The following is a 17,336-nucleotide window of genomic DNA, read 5'->3' on the forward strand; positions in this document are numbered from 1 at the left end:
TTAACATGCACGTGGTCTGCAAATGCCAAGGTGATTATCATGGTTTTCTGGGATCCTTTTGTGATGATTACATCATCTCACAGTCAGGAATTCATGACCGCTTCCAGGATGACCATATCACTGAGGGTTGGCTTCTAGGTAGGTATGTTGCTCTCACTACAATGATACAGCAACTAACCCTGGTCCATTTTCTTCCTCTGTCTCTAGGTGGTCTTACTGCTATACTCCAGGAGAGATACTCCAGAATCTACCAGGACTCAATGCCTATCAGTTTGAGATATCTCTCTTTCCTCTTTTCTGACTTCTCCCCTACAGATGATAGAGGCTATCCATTCAAAACTTGGCTCATTATCCCATTGGCATATCTAAAGACTACTGCAGATGTCCACTACAATGGGGCCCATTGGTAAATCAGGGCAGTCATGGAGAGAACCTTTGGCCTACTCTAAACATGTGGCAAAGGGTGATAGCTACTAGAGATGTGCTTCGTTTTTTTCTACCGGGTCGTTTTTTGACTCGGATACTTCGTGGTAAAATTTGGGTTTTCTCGTTTAGTTTTTTTGAAAAACGAAACGAGGAAACCTGAAACCGGCCCAAAAAACGAAGCAGGAAACGAAGCTAAAAAAAAACCCACCCCAAGCATTTAAAATCATTTTAAAACATTACATACAACCCCGCCTCCCCCCCCCCCCACCATCCCGATCCCTCCCCAAGACTTACTAACATCCCTGGGGGTCCAGCGGGCTCCCGGGTTCCATTTGTCCCTCCATGCCCGGTGTGCCACTGCAAGCCGTGCTCCTCAAAATGGTGCCGAATAGCCTCTGAACTACTATGTCACAGGGGCTACCGGCGCCATTGGTCAGACCCTGTCACATGCTCATACCATATGACGGGGGCTGACCAATGGTGCCGGTAGCCCCTGTGACATAGTATGGGCAAAGGCTATCGGCGCCATTTTGATTCCTGGCATCCGACGGCACGCGTGCAGGAGATCACTCCCGGACCCCCGCTGGACCCCCAGGGACTTTTGGCCAGCTTGGGGGGGCCTCCTGACACCCCCCCCCCCCCAAGGCTTGCCAATAATCCCTGGGGGTCCAGCGGGGGTCCGGGAGCGATTTCGTTGTCGGCTGCCAGGAATCAAAATGGCGCCGTCACATGGTATGAGCATGTGACAGGAGCTGACCAATGATGCCGGTAGCCCCTGTGACATAGTATGGGCAAAGGCTATCGGCGCCATTTTGATTCCTGGCAGCTGACAACGAAATCGCTCCCGGACCCCTGCTGGACCACCAGGGATTATTGGCAAGCCTTGGGGGGGGGTCATAAGGCCCCCCCAAGCTGGCCAAAAGTCCCTGGGGGTCCAGCGGGGGTTCGGGAGCGATCTCTTGCACGCGTGCCGTCGGATGCCAGGAATCAAAATGGCGCCAATAGCCTTTGCCCATACTATGTCACAGGGGCTACCGGCAAACAAAAGGGAAATGAAGAGAAACAGAAGACAATGGATGAGATGGCAGGACGAGGCAGTGCTGGACAGAAGACTGGATGAGGCAAGGCTGGAGAGACAAGGCAGGAATCAGGAAAGCAGGACATAGGAACCAGGAACTGGAAGCAACACACATACACTGCAAGGCAAAAGACCTGTTGCTGAGGTGAGGGACTGCTGTGGGCCTTTGTTTAAATAGGCCAGGAGGCTGAAGACATTTGGAGACGCCATTCAGGGATTCCTGACAGGGGCCTATATTACGTATACACATGCATGTGCCTACGAGAAGGCAGCGGCAGCCTGATTGGGATGGCTGTATCAGTGATGTTCAGCAGCATTTGGTGACGGCAGAACGCTGCTGCAAAGGGAGGCCTCTGGCAGCAGTAATAAGTGTGAGGGTGGCGGCTCACGGAGCCATCCCGTTAGCCACCAGATGTAACAAGTTCACTAAATCTGGCACAGCAAATTTGATTTTAAATGTTGCATGCTGACAGATGACATCAATTTTATCTTCTTTTGAAACATAAGTCGCAATGCTGCTTTAAAAACACAATTAACAATGCCAAACCCATAAAAATTCCATCCAAACCATTTGGACTGAGTTTTTAAGAAAGGGTAACTTCTGGATCTATGTTTTTGGCTTTCATGAAAGTGAGAACTGTCATAGGCTGGCATCATCCAGTTCTGTTCAAGCTCCACTATGCAGCTTTGCAACCACTAGAATCCAGAACTGAGAATGATCTTCCATGCTAGCTATGAATCATGTGCATAACGAGCAACCAAATTGTAAAATACAGATGGTTAAGATTTGGTGATATAAAAAAAGATTCATCATTTCCTCATTTTATACTCCCTCAGGCTTTTATAGTTTTTTTATTTTTTTTTATAACTTTTTTTATACCGAAGTTCAGGTAACAGAATTACTTATCACTCCTGTTTACATTATAACAAGTAGAAAACAATGACAACATATGTCTTACAATGAACAAGGGAGTGAACAACTTGGATAATATAACATAACATAATTAGGAACAGTAGCAGTATGCACTATTAGAGCGAAACTAGCGCATGGGGAGGGAGGTTTGCTAATGGGGGGGGAGGGGGAAGGAAGGTTGTTCGTGGAGGGGGGAAGGAGGGAGAAATTTCTTATTGATGAGTAAAAACATGAGCATAGGTTCTGGACGTCAACAATATGAAAACAGTCTATGGGAGCTGTGGAAGACTAAGTAAGTTAAGGGAATGCTTGACCGAATAGCCATGTCTTTAGCTGTTTGCATGGACCTAATTCCATCCAGGCCAATCCACCTAGATAAATACCTTTAAAAATTAACCTTCCCTTTATGATCCACTGCAGAGGGAATAAAGACTTCAGTATTTATTGATACAGAAGACATTTAACACAAACAAAATAAGTATGCAAGATCCGATCAAGGTTTGGCCACTGGCTTGGCAATGCAAAGCAGTATAACATAAAACATATAAGTTCTTGGAGGAGAAGTCCATTACCTACTATTAATTAAGTTGACTTAGAAAATAGCCACTGCTATTACTAGCAACAGTAACATGGAATAGACTTAGTTTTTGGGTACTTGCCAGGTTCTTATGGCCTGGATTGGCCACTGTTGGAAACAGGATGCGGGGCTTGATGGACCCTTGGTCTGACCCAGTATGGCATGTTCTTATGTTCTTAGGAGTGGATGCATTTTCAAGTCTGATTGAGCAGTGATGCTGCTGTTGTCTGTCCATTGTGCAAGTGTGTGAATCAGCTGTGCAGACCATGAAAGAAAGGGAGAAGATGACGCTAAAAAGTTAGCTAAACAGATGATGTCAGTGGAAGAAAAAAAAAAGGAGAATTTTAAATGTAATCTTTATTCTGCTCTTCCTCTTTCGCCCTCTAACCCATTCCCAGTGCAAGCATTTGACAGTTTCAAAGAGATAATGATTTGTCATTCCTCTTCCTCCACCTAAATAAATTTAACAACTGGATTGTACAAAGTTGCAAAAAATGGGAGGCAGTGCTTTTCCATCTTAATTCTTTCTCGGCTTTTACAGGTGTGAAAGTGCAGGATGCATGAAGCTTTGGCAAGCCCGTGCAGTCATTTCTAATCAGAGTACCAATGTTCTTTATTACCAGAAGGAGGAACTTGTGAAGTTATAGCGGCGCACAGATGCTGCAATAAGAATCGAATTGAGGAAAGGTCGCAGACCGTAAAATGCTCGTGTCTACCTGGGAAAGTGGCTGGGACAACCCGGAACAGACCTTCCTGCGTCGATGGCAAGTAAATTATGATTATAATACTTCATTCTTCTTTTTAAATAAATTAAGTTTATTTCATGTAAAAGATGCACAGTTCTTCTGTGCCACAGCAGTACTTAATTGTATTGTATACCATGTCTTCAGTAGTCATGACTGGCAAATCTTTAGAACATATTTAGAGATCCAACAGTGTGTTTTTATATTATCCACCACATTTTTGGGGCATCTGAGAAACCATCCTAAAACTAGCTTTAGTTTTTAAGGATGGGAAAAAAAATTGGTAGGAAAATCATGCAAAATTATTTCAGTTTTATTTTTCCATTGTGTACCCCATCCTTCTGAGAACATCCAGGACAGCTTACAAAGAAATATAAATACAATTTTTAAAATGCAACCAGGGCTGGCTCTAGGGTAAATGCCACCCTGTGTAAAAGTCAGTGATAGCACCTCCTGTTCCCCCACTGATCCTTGGCGGGCATCAGCGGGGGTGAGAGTATATGCAAACTTTCTCTACAAGTGAGCAGCAGGGGAAGTTTCCCTCTTCCTAATGCATCCACCCCCACCTCCTTAAACTTTTCCAGCATCCACTTCCTGTCTCTTATTCCCCCCCCCCCCCCTCCTTCCCCAGCATCCTCAACCTTGGCTTTTGCCACTATTCCTGCACATGATCCCCTTCATTCTTTCCCCACATCTGCCCCACCTCATTTTACCAGCATCTTCTCCCCTGCCTCTTAAATCATCCCATCCCCAGCATCTGCTCCCACGTCTCTTAAACCCTACCATCCCCAGATTCAGTTCCTCAGCTTCTTAACCTCCTCTCCTAGCATCTGCCTCCTGTCTTTCCCTTCCAAGGATCCCTCTTTTGCCTCTCCCCTTCATCTTGCTGCTACCACATCTGTTCATTCCTTCTGCCTCCTTCCCAGGCATAATACCTGTTTAGAGGCAGAGATGCTTCTATCATTCCTCTCGGTCTGTGCCGACCCTGGGAGCATGTTCAAAGCTTTTGAGTCAGCACATCCTATATGCTGACCTCAATGCATGAGATCAGTATACTAGAAGTTACAGCCCATGAGATATGAACATGCAACCAGAGCTGGCCCTAGGGTAAATACCACCCTGTGAAAAAGTCATTGATTGCACCTGTGCCATTGTGTTGTGTTCAGGGCTGGCTTTTGAGTAGGGCAAGGAGGGCAGTCTCCCAGGGTGCCATGTGACAAGGGGTACTGCTGACCCAAGGTCACAGCGAACACTGTTCTCTATGGTATGTGCATGCAAGGTTGAGCTCCTACTGCTCATCCCTAAATGGCATTAGGAGCTTCTGCTGCTCATCCCACTCTCCTTCCAGAACCAGATCATGATCTGGATTGCGACAGCTTGAAATGTGTCATGCGTGGCTGCTCAACCTTGCATGCACATACCACAGAGAACAGTGTTCGCTGTGACCTTGGGTCAGCGGTACCCCTTGTCACATGGCACCCTGGGAGAGTGCCCTGTTCGCCCTACCCAAAAGCCAGCCCTGAACACAACACAGTGGCACACAATGAATAAACACATATTATATAGTCCCAACATTACATCAGTAGCAAGGCAATATCAGAGTTATATGTAACTAATTAATCAGATGCAAATAAATACCCTTTCAGAGGATGCCTGAAAATTAGCCAGTCATTTACTTGACACATTTCTGATGGTAATTTATTCTACCTACAAGGAGAGGGCACAATTTCTGGCTGAAGATCATCAAATAGTTTAAGGTGATAACCTCCAAAGTTTCTCCCCAGGGAATGCTCCAAATGTCGAGGAATATATTGGATCATTCCATGAATGATTCCAAATCTGTATTCTGCCCATTTGTGTCCAATTGTAGACTTTGTTAGACTTAAGCTTTGGAAAGCTATTATATTACCTCAAAATGTCCCTTATTTGGTGTATGCAAGGTTGAGAGGCTGGCTCAGGAGCTTGCAGACTTGAGTGCCAGCTGTATCCTAATAACAGTCCATGCTAAAGGTTTCCCTTTCCAACAGGAATGTAGAGCAGGGCTTCCCAAACCTGTCCTGGGGACCCCACAGCCAATCGGGTTTTCAGGATATCCACAATGAATATGCATGAGATAAATGTGCATATACTGAGTCTCCATGGTATGCAAATGTATCTCATGCATATTCATTGTGGGTATCCTGAAAACCCAATTGGCTATGGGGTCCCAAGGACAGGTTTGGGAAGCCCTGATATAGAGGTATTTTTCAAAGGTATTTTTTTATTTTTGCACTGTTTTTGAGGTAACACTTGCCATTTTTGATATAAGAAATTTAATTGAGCATTTAATGACCTGTCACATCATTATTATTATTATTATTATTATTTATTTGCTGCACCCCCAACTGTTTTTTTTCTGCCCCTTTGGCATTGCAGCTTCATTGGCCTCTGTTGGATCTACAATGCCAAAAGCTTTCATTCTTAATTTTTTAACCTACTCCTACCTCCTATTTCAGGGGTAGGCAACTCCAGTCCTCAAGTGTCCTCAAACTAGTCTGGTTTTCAGGATATCCACAGTGAATATGCATGAGACATATTTACAAGCATAGCCTCCATTGTATACAAATATCTCATGCATATTCATTGTGGATATCCTGATATTCAGAACTGTTTGTGGCACTCAAGGCCTGGAGTTGCATACCCTTGACCTATTAAATCCAGCCATTGCAGTAAAAGCCCTTTGTCAGAAGTCAGAGACGACAGCTTCCTCTGGAAACTACATGTATATAGTATGTAAGCCTAAAATTTCACTACTAGATGCTGCAGTTCTTTGAAGGGAGAGACTCTCACCCTACCTCCACACATGGACTGTGAATGCTTGTGTAACCCTTACCTAGGGTGTTTAGTCGCAAGGGCACACAATCACATTTATAACCTCTGGGGCTGCTCCAGCTAGCTGACTCCTTCCCAGCTTAACTCTTGATCCCTGTCAGGGAGGTGGATTCTTTTTATGGGTGAGACTCTCCTCTATGACCCAGACAATGAAAAATTGTAGTGTGTCCCTTGTGTGTATTCATAGCTCTGGCTTCCTCTGTGAATAACCCAACAGGACTAGGTGGGTGTTAAATGATAAATGATAAATTTACTGATTGGTTTAAGGCAAACAAAGGTCAATCTTTAAATACTTGAGCAATTACAGATTATTCTTTACAGATAAAGTGTTCCACTGTGGGTAGGTGTCATTTTCTTTCAGCACACTGGTTGAGCTTCCTATGATAGTGTAAATTGTGCACTCAAAGTTTTCCTAGCAGCTTATCTAGGATTCCTAGGTCAGGGGTCCCCTACTAGCATAGCAAAAACCCTACCTTAAAGTCCAGCATCTTCCCGAACACCCAGTCCTGTGTCCCGGTCCCAAATTAGGAGAGAATCCAGATGGTGTCTCCTCGCTCTTCCTTGACTCCATTAAGCTGCTCTGGAAGAGTGGCTCCTTGGGTAGAACCTGCTGATCCAGCCAGGCTCTCAGTGAAGAGAGATGGCTTAAAACCTCTTCATAACAAAAAAAATGTATTTTCCTTCTTGAAAACAGGATACATTTCAGCGTTCAAAAATCTCACTCAGAAAGATCTGTCACCGGTCATGTCGAGAGTGATATCAGCAAGACAACTGGAGGGAGACTCAAATACTAGCTAAAGAATACACACTTTGTTGTGGCTCCAGTTCGGGTGGAGCATAGGGGACACCACCTCCAGAGTGGCATGGGATGGCATGATGAGGCTGGAGCAAAGTTAGGGCAGCCCTGTAAGGCAGGAGCAAGACTTGGACTATCAGGTACGGAGTTCAGGCAATGCTGGAACCAGGGCTTGGACTGGAAGAGCGTGCAGGTAAGGCTGGAACTCAGGAACAGAGTGCAGGTAAGACTGGAACGGTGTGTAGGCAACACTGGCTTGACTAGGAACAAACTAAGACAAGACAGGACAGGGCAAGACATGGACAACACAGAATATGGAACACAAAGCCCAAATACAGGAAGGCACTGAGGGGAATGACAGAGAGAGGCCTAGGGAGGCCACAGAGCTAAGCAAAGTCTAGATAGGATAGAAGGCTGCACAGTAAGGAAGGCCAGATGGCTACAAGGCAAGACAAGCCTAAGAGCGGACGGCCACGAGATCAGGAGACAAGGCAAGGCAAAGCTGAGGTCAGAAAGCCCAAAGGCCATAAGACAATGCAAGGATAGGCCTGAAAAGGCAGCTAGGCAAAAGTGGCTAGAGCAGGGAGCCAAGAGAGACTCGATGCAGAAGCTCTGAGGCAAGGGACAGACAGGATTAAGCAGGGCTGGAGTTTGGGTGTGGTGCAGGCAGAAGAAGGAGCTTGTCCAGCCTGTACAGCAGGGGTAGGGAACCTATGGCTCGCGAGCCAGATGTGGCTCTTTTGATGGCTGCATCTGGCTCGCAGACAAATCTTTAATAAAAAAGTAAAAATCTAACAAAAACCCCCACCCTCCTGATGCCCCCCCAAGACCTCCAAAATTAATTTACTACAACCCCCCACCCTCCTGACCCCCCCAAGACCTGCCAAAAGTCCCTGGTGGTCCAGCGGGGGTCCAGGAGTGGTCCAGGAGCGATCTCCTGGACTTGGGCTGTCGGCTGCCAGTAGTCAAAATGGCGCCGACGGCCCTTTGCCCTCACTATGTCACTGGGGTCGACCAATCGTGGTGGGTAGCCCCTGTGACATAGTAAGGGCAAAGGGCCGTCGGCTGCCAGTAATCAAAATGGTGTCGACGGCCCTTTGCCCTTACTATGTCACAGGGGCTACCGCCACCATTGGTCGACCCCAGTGACATAGTGAAGGCAAAGGGCCATCGGCGCCATTTTGACTACTGGCAGTCGACAGCCCAAGTCCAGGAGATCGCTCCCGGACCGCTCCTGGACCCCCGCTGGACCACCAGGGACTTTTGGCAGGTCTTGGGGGGGGTCAGGAAGGTGGGGGGTTGTAGTAAATTAATTTTGGGGGTCTTGGGAGGCGTCAGGAGGGTGGGGGGTTTTGTTAGATGTTTACTTTTTTATTAAAGATGTCTGCGAGCCCTGGACCCCCACTGGACCACCAGGGACTTTTGGCAGGTCTTGGGGGGTCAGGAGGGTGGGGGGGTTGTAGTAAATTAATTTGGTAGGTCTTGGGGGGTCAGGAGGGTGGGGGTTGTAGTTAGTATGGCTTTCACAGAATTACATTTTAAAATATGTGGCGTTCATGGCTCTCTCAGCCAAAAAGGTTACCGACCCCTGCTGTAGAGTATGCTCACTTGGGTGCCCTGGTGAAGGGGAAGTCTTCACAACACCCGGAGAACTTCATTGAATACTCTGGGAGAAAATCATAGATGATAGATTTCCCACACTGCAAGAAATCTTGCCTACAATGGAATGTAGTCCCACAGGAGAGACTCTCCTTCTGCATCATATTATGTAGTGCATTCCACCAATGCCAAAAAGAAGGAGGATCCTCAGACATCTTGGCAGATGCTATTTAATGCCGACAAGTGCAAAGTAATGCACATAGGAAAAAATAATACCAACTACATGTACACAATGCTGGGTGCCGTCCTAGGAATCACCACTCAGAAAAAGGATCTTGAAGTCCTTGTGGAAAGTACCTTGAATTCCTCAGCTCAGTGTAATGTGGCGGTCAAAAAGGAAAATGGAATGTTAGGATGGGAAAGCTCCTTTATGAAGAAAGGCTAAACAAATTAGGGCTTTTTAACTTGGAAAAGAGACAAATGAAAAGGGGATATGATTGAAATTTATAAAATCAAGAGTGGGGTGGAACAGATAAATAAAGAATGGTTATTTACTCTTTGAAACAACACTAGGACTAGGGACACTCCAGGAAACTAGCAAATGGCAAATTTAAAACAAATCATATAAAGTATTTTTTCATTCAGTGCACAATCAAGCAATGGAATCTGTTGCCAGAAGATGTGGTCAAAGCAACTAACATACTGGGGCTCAAAAGAGGATTGGACAAGCTTCTGAAGGAAAAGTCCATGAAGACTTGGGAAAGCCAGTGCTTATTCCTGGAAGTGAGATGCAAGAAATAGATCAACTATAGGAGATCTGATAGATACTTGTGATCCAGACTGGCCACCATTGGAGACAGAATGCTAGACGCAATGCTGCCTGAGGCAAGGAATGAGATGTGCTCCACTCCTCCCCCCTTCTCACAGACACACAAAGCCAGCCACCCATGCACTCTTTTTCTCTCTCATGCACACACCCATGCTCTCTCTCGCATATATGCAAACTCAGTCCACGCGCTCCTTTTCTTTGGATCGCCGGCAGGATGGGATCAGTCATGCTCTGCGGGGCCTTTCTATTTCTACTAGCTGATAGCCCTGCCGGCACCAGACCCCTTTTCTTCTTAGGTCGCCGGCAGAAGAGGGAATGCCAATGGGGCTGTTCTTTGTTTCGGGCTGACATACATGTAGGGCCTCTGGGCCCTTCCTCTTCTTCGGGTCATCGGCAAGATCGGAGTCTGCCAATGGCTCTGCAGGGCTTTTTTCTTTGTTCTGGCCGACAGCGACAGCAGGGGCCTCTTTGCTTCTTTGGGCCACCAGCAGGATGGGGGCCACCAACAGCCCTGTGGGACTTCTTCTTTTGTTTAGGCCAACGGCCTTGCTAGACTTTTTTTTTTTTGTTTGTTTTGCTCTGTTCTGACATCACAGAGGGGCCCCTTTTCCTTTGGCTGATGGTGGGCAGCTGAATACACCACCAGCCAGAGCATCAGCTGCCCACCATCAGCTTGCATCAGCAGAAAAACAAGCCCTGGACGCAGAAAGCAAAGAGCATGCAGCGCAGGAACGGATTACTCTTCTCCCCCCCCCCCCCCTCCCAATCTCGATACGAAGCTCCGGACAGTTGGTAAACCTAGGTGCGTTGCTTAAGGTGCAGAGCCTCTAGTCTTAGCAGCCAAGGAGTGAAAAGCCAAGTCCTTACCTTCGGTTTTTGTTTTTCATGCAGAGGCTGCGAGAGCTCTGTGTCTTCACGGGGAGAGCCCCGGCATGACTAAGTAGTAGCAACAGCAGCAGCAGCAGCACCACTGTGGTCAGTACTAGACCTTTCCACCACCTCTATAGCTTCCTTCAATAGCCAGCAGCACAATTTGAACAGGGCTTCAGCACTGCCGCATGCTCAATGAAGCTGTGCAGTACGAGGCAGAAGAGGTAAGCTTGCGTGCTGTGGTGACGTGGGATGCTCATGCCGCTCTAGTAACATGGTGCATTGAGTTAGATGAGGCAGACGCTGTAGGGACAATTTCTTTTTTTTTTGGGGGGGGGGCATTTTTTGCTGCCTCAAAATTCTGCCACCTGAAGCTTCCGCCTCACCCCGCCTCATTATAGAACCGCCCCTATTAATCTGACCCAGCATGGCACTTCTTATGTTTTTAATTGCGTTGGGACAGCACTATAAATAAAAAAAATAAATAAATGGATTTTGATAAATGGCAATATTCAATCAATTGAGCCTACTCATATAAATTCCCCAAAAAATGACTGAAAAGCAGAAAATTCTTGCTTGATCTTAAATATATACATCTCCTGGCAACGTAAGGGGAAAAAATTAAGTAAATTTAGGTTTAGGTTACCCTAGGCTCAGAATACAGATTAGACATAAATGAAAAAAATAACCCAGTGTTAAGCATTACGTCTTGCTCATCATTATTGACTTCACTTAGACTTTAAATTCTTCCAGATGGAGACCTACTGCCTTCTGTATTGATCTGTTTTTGTGTTTATTCTGAATTTATACATAATGTTATTCTGTTTAACTCTATTACCTTGCTTTATCATTTCTTACATTTTGCTGTACTGTGTGCATTGATGGCCTCTTTATAAATAATAAATACATGCAGAAGAATTCAAAATAAGTATTCCTTGATGCCTCAAAGAATCCCTTTAGGATGATATAGTGCTAGAAACGGAATGTTAGGCTTCAAATATGGCACCTTTGTGTTAAAAAAAAATTATAGAGAGCTCAAAGCAAGATACAACAATATAATGAGTTAGCTGGAGAGAAATGTATAGCAGTGAGGTGATAAAAAGGGCTTCATTGAAGCAGTAGTGAGAAAAGTCTGAACAGAGGCCCACCTGACACAGTCTTAGAGAATCCTCAGTATTGTGGTAGAGTTTTCAATACAGAGCTTTCACTGTGAAAAATATATTCCTGACATTTACCTTTATAGTCATTCTCCCTGCATTCAGAACAAGGGTGTAATCCTGACAGAAATAAAGGAGATCCAGGGACTGTGAAGGAGCAGACTGACAAAGTATGTGATATACCAGATGAAATTTGGAGTCACCACAGTGGCAAATATGTTCTGTCTGAACAGAGCTATGAAACTTAGTTCTGTAGCTTCTGCAATTATAGATGCTGCAATGCACCAGGGTTCCCAGAAATACAGGAGCTTGATAATCAATTATATCTGCATTGTAAAGGGTTCTATTCGATTGAGGATAGTCTACAAATATACTAGAGAGTATTCATTGTACGCCCTTACATCAGGTCCCCCTATATTCTTGTAATAACCATGATTAAAGAATGCTAGTGAATAAAAATACCTGAGACTAGTGGTCAGGCAGTACCAGGAGGATAACCTCAGATAATAATATCCAAGTCCCAGGAAAAATTAATAGTGATTCTTTAACCTGGTATTATTAAGAAACAGAGCTGTTGTTTGCAGCATCAAGACAAGAAGACAGCTACAGCAATCAGTGAAGTGAACCAAAAGACAGATGATTCCAATGAGTCCTGGAGAGGATGTCCAAAATAACAATAATATTTTGATTTGATTTTATATCTTCATATCTGTTGTGAATGAAGAAGAAAGTAGCGTAGAGCAGTAGTGCCATGCTGGGTCAACCAAGGTCCATCAAGCTCAGCATTCTGGCTCAGACAGTGACCTGTCCAGGTCACAAGTACCCATCAGATCACCAGTAGTTGATCTACTTCTTGTATCTCACTCCCAGGGATAAGCGCTGGCTTTGCATGCCAAGTCTACTATTTATGGATTTTCTTCAGAAACTTATCCAATCCTTTTTTGAACCCCATTATGTTAGTTGCTTTGACCACATACTCTTGCAACAGATTCCATAGCTTGATTGAACACTGAGGGAAAAAAATACTTCTTAAAATTTGTTTTTAATCTGTTGGTTGCTAGTTTCATGGAGTGTCCTCTAGTCCTAATGTTGGTAGAAAGGGTAAATAATGGTTCCTTATTTACCCATTCAACCCCACTCGTGATTTTATAAATTTCAATTATATCTCCTCTCAATTATCTCTTTTCCAAACTAAAGAGCCCTAAATTGTTTAACCTTTCTCCATAAAGGAGTTTTCCCATCCCATTTACCATTTTTTATGCCCTTCTCTGTAGCTTTTCTATGTCTGCTATGTGTTTTTTGAGATGGGATGACCAGAACAATACTCAAGGTGCAGTCACACCATGGATCTAAACAAGGGAATATCATAATACAGTTTTATTCTCTGTTCCTTTCCAAATAATTCCTAACATTTTATTTGCCTTTTTGATGAACACCGTACACTGAGCCGAAGGTTTCAAGGCATTTTCCACAAGGACTCCGAGGTCCTTTTCCTAGTGGTGACTCCTAACATGGAACCCAGCTTTGTGTACTTGTTGGTGGGATTATTTTGCCCTACATACTTTGCAAATTACTCACCTTACTCATCGTTCTTTTTTCCAGATCATTTATGAATATGCTAAATAGCACATATTCTAATACAGACTCCTGGGGCACGTCACTAACAACCTTTCTCCATTTGCAAAATTGATCATTTAGCCTTATCATCTGTTTCTTGTCTTTTATCCTGCTACCAATCCACAAAATGACTGTCTCCGTTCCCATGACCTCCCAATTTCATAAGGTCCCTCTCATGAAGACCTTTATGAAATAAGTTCTGAAAATTCAAATACACTATCAGCTGGCTCACCTTTATCTATATGTTTATTTATACCCTCAAAACAATCTAGTAAATTGCTAAGACAAGAAGAATTCCCTTTGCAAGAATCAAGTTGACTCTCCCCCATTAAACTATGTCTATTTACAGTATTTGGTCAGTAATTTTGTTTTTAATAATAGCTTTGACCATTTTAGGATCACCATTCTATAGTTCCCTTGATCACCCCTAGAGCCCTTTTTTTTCTGCCCCTAAGAGGGAATCCAGACTTTACACCGGGCTCCCAGATGGCTCACTTTCGAGACTGGAATGCCCGAGGTATTACATATCTGGGCCATGTTTTGGATGGGGAGGGTAAGATATTGCCTTTTGCCACATTAACGCAGCAATATGGAGTGCCTTCGGCACAGACTTTCTCATATCTACAATTACACCATTATATCCGTTGTCTTCCGCATGATTGTATAGAGCCTCGTCATTTTGCCTCCTTGGACACATTTTTTGCACTATCCTCACAGAAGACCCCATCCCTAGCCCAGTATTATAAAAAATTGGTGGGGAATTCCTCTGCTGCTATTTCCAACGTATTAGCCCAATGTTGGCAAAAAGAGGGAGGAACCGAGGTAACGGCGGGTATTCTCCGCCGTTGTTTCCCACATTTAGCCTCGGTCTCTGCCAACTCATATTATAGAGAAATGCAGTTTAAATTTCTTTGGAAAGCCTACATTCTGCCATCTAGAGCGGTATACTATAAACTAGTATCCACGGGGCTATGTGGGAAGTGTCATGGGACCGAAGGCACTCTACTTCATATGATTTGGGGTTGTCGTCGGGTGAGGCAGTTTTGGTCTCGGGTTGTTCATTATCTCTCTGGTCTATTGGAGGCTTCCATTCCTTGTCCCCTCAATATGGTATTGTTTGGACAGATTCCCATTGGCTTAATTCGGGGACAAGGACCACGGTTATTGCTGAGGAAGGCCTTTGCGGTGGGGAAAAAAAGTATCCTCAGCTGGAACTCCCAGGATCCCCCATCATTCTGGCAATGGAGGAATCATCTTCATCGATTGATGCAGATGGACAAGCAGTGGGCTGCCGAATCCTTTCAGCGGGACAGTCATTTTCTTCACATTTGGGACTCTTATATTCAATCTTTGCCTCATCGAATCCGCAGTCATATTCTGAATGCTTGAGATATATGGGACATCTGTGGGATCTGTTGCGAAGGGGAATAAGTGGACCATTGGTGGTATTCGGAGAGCTGACCCGGGGGAAAAGGGGGGGAGGAGCGGGGAAGGGAGGTTGTAGGTGGATAAATTTGAGTAACTGGGGGAAGTACCGACAAGTTATTGAAACCATGTTTGTTGGCTTGCCTTTTTCTGTGTACTGCCCTTTATGATAAGTTAAAATTTGTCAGGTGTATCTGCCTATGTTTAAACTCAATAAAAACTGTTTTGCATTAAAAATTCTTGTTACATTGATAGCCTCCTAGTACCATGGCTGTTTTAAATGATAGGTTGAAAATAATCAGAAATAGGTCTACTATTTCATTTTTTAGTTCCTTCAGTCCCAGTGATTTGTTATTCTTTATGTTCTCTAGTTTCACTGTGATTCCATCTAGTCACTGAGTCATCACCATAAAAGAATGTTTCCAGTGTGGGTATGACCCCAACATCCTCCTCTGTAAAGACAGAGGCAAAGAATTCATTTAGTTTATCTGCCTCAGGTACAAACTGACCCCTAGATTCATCAAATTGCTATAAATATAGTGGAAATAGCACCCTTGATAAACAAATCGGCATGGTTAGGCTATTTTCCTGCATTGATAAATATTGCATTGCACAGCACATTATTATGTCACACATTATTTGTTTTTTAATGCACATGACAGAGAGAGACTCTATATAGAGGCAATATGACATGATATATATATAGCACTGAAAGAGGGGTCACTTTCAACTCAGAGTGGGTTTGATGATGGTTTTTACATATACAGTCAGAGGAATTAACTGCAAATTTAGTATGACTGATAAATTTCTATCATTTGAATCATTGAAAGGTACCAACAAGAGGAGTTCATTTGTACAATACAATCTAGCTTCAAAGAAACTCTCTCTCTTTCTCTCTCTCTCTCTCTCTCTCTCTCCTCATGCGATAAAAACATTTTTGTGTGCATTAGGGTACATCACTCTACTGTGTTAGTGTGCATTACTCTACTGCATTCCACACTAGCAGACTCTCATTTCCATTAACTCCTTCCCAGCAGACCCTCATTTCCATTATCTCCTCCCACTTGCATATTAAATGAAAAATTTGCATACTGATGTGCATAATGATATATATCGCATGCGTTAGGGCCCTAATGTGAATTGAAAAATGACCCTGTTAGATTGTGAGCCCTCTGGAGACAGAGAAAATTAACAGAACCTGAATATAAACCACTTTTAAGTGCTGATAAGAGGAATATAAATACCATTTTTTTAAAAAGTCTACTATTTCCTTGTCCTCCCTGACCTCTTCTTTTACCCTTTATCATCTAGTGGCCCAACTGAATCCCTAAATAATTCCAAAAAAGAACAGACAAATGTGAAGATACAAAGGATCATTCAAAAAAGACAAAAACTTCACATAGGCATCTTAATCAATTTAAATAGTAATGATTGTATGGGATGTCATCCAAAAGGAGGAAAAAGACCTCAGAGCCTCTATACCTGTTCTCAAAAGAACAAATAGGTGACCGGTAAATGGCTTCAGCACAAACTTTCTGCATCCATGATTTTACTTCAGCGAGCATTCACTATTTTTGTTCTAAACATTTGCAGTAGCGAGCGCTCGCTGAAGTAAAATCATGGATGCAGAGAGTTTGCACTGAAGTGTTGAGCCTTGACACAGCCTATATGGCGAAACATTAGCTGACGTCGGCTCCTTCTTTGGTCTTTAAATTGTTTAAGCCATTTACCGGTCACCTATTTGGTTATATTCAACTTGGCTTACAATTTCCTTCATCAAAAAGAAGATGGATATATAACATCAAAACTCAGATAAGTTTTTTATTCACTATCTTAAAGTTTGAAAGAGCTATTGAGGATATATCAAATAGTGTACAAGCATATGATTTTTTTGCGAATACTAGTGCCAGTGTTGAATTCTTCAAAACATTTTTTTTATTAAAAACAAAAAAAGAATAAATATGAGATAAAATAGTGTTAAGATTAAATAAAAGTAAATCAAGTGGCTGGAGGTTTTTTTAAGACCTGTGATTGATATAACCTCTTGAATACCATGTACCCCAACGAATGTCGGTTTATAAAAGCAAACAAACAAATAAATAAATAAATAAATATTCCATTGAGAACAGGTATAGATAGAAGCTCTGAGGTCTTTTTCCTCCTTTTGGATAACATCCCATACAATCATTACTATTTAAATTGATTAAGATGCCTATGTGAAGTTTTTTATTTTTTCCAACTGACTCCCTCACAGGCTTTTTGCTTCAAATATATTTGTGGAAAATTTTTAATTACCTATTTTGACCTCTATGGCAAACCTTTTTTCAAATTCACTCTTATATGTTGTGAGCAACAAAGATTTTAAAAAGCCGCAATATATGCATGTAATCACCTGTGTGCGAGTGAGGAATAAAGGAGCAGAAAAGAGGCGGGAC

General features: G+C 43.4%; 1 protein-coding gene across 1 annotated transcript in view; it reads left to right on the forward strand.

Moving 5' to 3' along the window:
* Positions 1–17,336, forward strand: part of TAFA1 (TAFA chemokine like family member 1) — a 672,428-nt gene that overhangs the window by 559,840 nt on the left and 95,252 nt on the right. The window contains exon 4 of the mRNA XM_029601058.1: positions 3,618–3,758. Within this exon, the coding sequence (XP_029456918.1) occupies positions 3,618–3,758 (141 nt within the window). The remainder of the gene's footprint in view (positions 1–3,617; positions 3,759–17,336) is intronic.

The sequence above is a fragment of the Rhinatrema bivittatum genome, chromosome 4 (genome assembly GCF_901001135.1).
Source record: "Rhinatrema bivittatum chromosome 4, aRhiBiv1.1, whole genome shotgun sequence".
Classification (NCBI taxonomy): domain Eukaryota; kingdom Metazoa; phylum Chordata; class Amphibia; order Gymnophiona; family Rhinatrematidae; genus Rhinatrema; species Rhinatrema bivittatum.